Source organism: Halyomorpha halys, unplaced genomic scaffold (genome assembly GCF_000696795.3).
Source record: "Halyomorpha halys isolate HHAL.00 unplaced genomic scaffold, Hhal_1.1 Scaffold2357.1, whole genome shotgun sequence".
Lineage (NCBI taxonomy): Eukaryota > Metazoa > Arthropoda > Insecta > Hemiptera > Pentatomidae > Halyomorpha > Halyomorpha halys.
The window spans coordinates 14,035-16,145 of NW_027110341.1; the positions used below are offsets into that span (position 1 = coordinate 14,035).

The 2,111-nt window shown below is 29.3% G+C and overlaps 2 protein-coding genes across 2 annotated transcripts in view; both read right to left on the reverse strand.

The window, feature by feature from the left end:
• LOC106691441 (uncharacterized) overlaps positions 1–491 on the reverse strand; it is a gene marked incomplete at its 5' end in the record, with an annotated part of 3,932 nt that extends 3,441 nt beyond the window's left edge. The window contains 1 exon segment of the mRNA XM_014437207.2: positions 335–491. Within this exon segment, the coding sequence (XP_014292693.1) occupies positions 335–491 (157 nt within the window).
• The window catches only part of LOC106691437 (synaptic vesicle glycoprotein 2B-like), a 26,713-nt gene that overhangs the window by 4,848 nt on the left and 19,754 nt on the right, over positions 1–2,111 (reverse strand). The gene's annotated exons all lie outside the window — the stretch shown is intronic.

Consider the following 2,111-nt stretch of genomic DNA (forward strand, 5'->3'; position numbering starts at 1 on the left):
TACTTTCTTTTATATTTTTTATTTTTCTATACTTACTGTGGTTGTTATCTTGTTTTGTTTTTAGCCCTGAAGAAGGCTAGAAACTCTAGCCGAAACGTCGGCACATTAAAAATAAGTTAGTCATACTTATTTGTGTTTCATTGACCGCACCCCCAACCATCTTCTCCTCATTTATCATCCACGGTCAACTATCTCTCATAATTATTAATTAATTTTTAATTAATATATTATTTTTAAGGAATAGATTTTTGTAAATGAAGAGAAGGATCTATGATGAATCAATAGCTTTAATTATCACTGAATGATGGTTAGAATGAATGGAGTTTTACAATACCTGATTCTTGTTGGAAATATCTGGACTACCATATTTATGATGCACATAAGACAAATGTCATACAAAGCCATAAATATTGAGATCATGACTACCCCATAATCTGCACTAATAAATGGTATAACCAGTGAGCAAGCTATGCCAGCCAGGATACAGATCACTAAAAGCAAAAGTTAATTTTTTAATATAAATTATTATTTTTATTTTATTTTAATTTTGCTATACATTTTTTATTATCTATTTGGCAAGAAGCCTTATATGTAATATTTTTCTTACTTTTTATTAGTTTTGTCATATATTTATTATTAATGATGATATCTTATAATATTTTGATATTCATTTATTTAAATTTACCACTGTATTTAAAAAAAATATATCAAGTAAATGTGATATTAGATTACAATGGCATGATACAGACTTTTAGATAAACTTCCTATTAATATCACTTAAGGAAAATGTCTATATTAGTTGGTCTTAAAGCCATCTTCTTTTCAGGCATCTTGAAATATTGTAAGGAATAAAAGAGAGGTTAGAATCTAGTGGCTTTGGGTGGTTAAGGAGTTTAAAATGGAGGGATTGATATCAGGTTCAGACTAGATCGGTTACATATGGAACACTAAAGTCTTTATGAATGATTTACACGTGACAAAATAAGGAGCATTGAGGATATTACAGAAGATTTTGGATTTCAAGGATTGGATAGGGAAGGAATTTGGTGGTTTAGTGGAGTCCTGAAGCTTTTATAAAGGCCTTATTATAATCATTTAAATCAGTCTTTTGTAATGTATAGGAAGTTTAGACCGTTTGTCTAGTAAGTGCTGTAACATTCGGAATCAACTTGCAGTTTCCTATTTTTTCGGTCTTGAGTAAGGATTCTAAATTAGTCATTAGTTCAGATCTAGTCCAATGTAGTGGATATGTTCAAAATTCTCTTAATATAAAATTGATTAAATTGTTTTAATAACAAAAAAATGCTAAATTGGTTTTATACCATTTCCAAACATTTAACACAAATCAATATAATTTATAATTATCAATATAATGCAATATCCTCTTTTTGGATAAAAAAGTTGTTTTTTATGTATAGATAATTTTAGTTGTGTTTTTGTTTTTATGTAGCAAAGTACGATATTGTTCATTTATGTTACTAAACCAAAAACCACGCTAACCAATTTTCATCAGTCAAATATGATGTAAAAATACGTTATTCAAAATAAATAAGATGGCGGCACGCGTCCTTCCGAAGTCCTTTGAATTGCTGTTATGTTAAGAACATAGATTAAAATTTTATCAACTTTTGTATTTTATCAACGTTATTTTGTATGATAGTTGTATTTACAGTAAATTTAAGAAAAAATAGAAGTCCAGAATAAGTATTAACGAAAAATATTCATAAAGAAGATCATAAGCAAAAACTCAAAACTGTTGTGCTACAATCGATGTTTACATCGAACATCTAGGCATCAGAATGAAAAAGCTTTGTTTGTCACTGGTTGTTAAGACGGCAGGGGAAGTGGACGTCCCCTGGAAGTTGTGAGGCTGATCGCTTTTTGTTTACATCAGTGAGAGACTTCAAGAGACAAAAAGACATATAGAATCATCCGTGGAGAATAAATGATTCTTTGTTTATATCGCTGAGAGTTTGGATGTGTGCTGAAAAGAGTTAGAGGGCCAATGTGCTGCCTAGAAACCCGTCCTGGGATTAAGAGTCAATAATGTTATAAAAATAAAATAAAAATTCTCATATCTATTTAATATTTAATCTTTTCATTTAACCTTG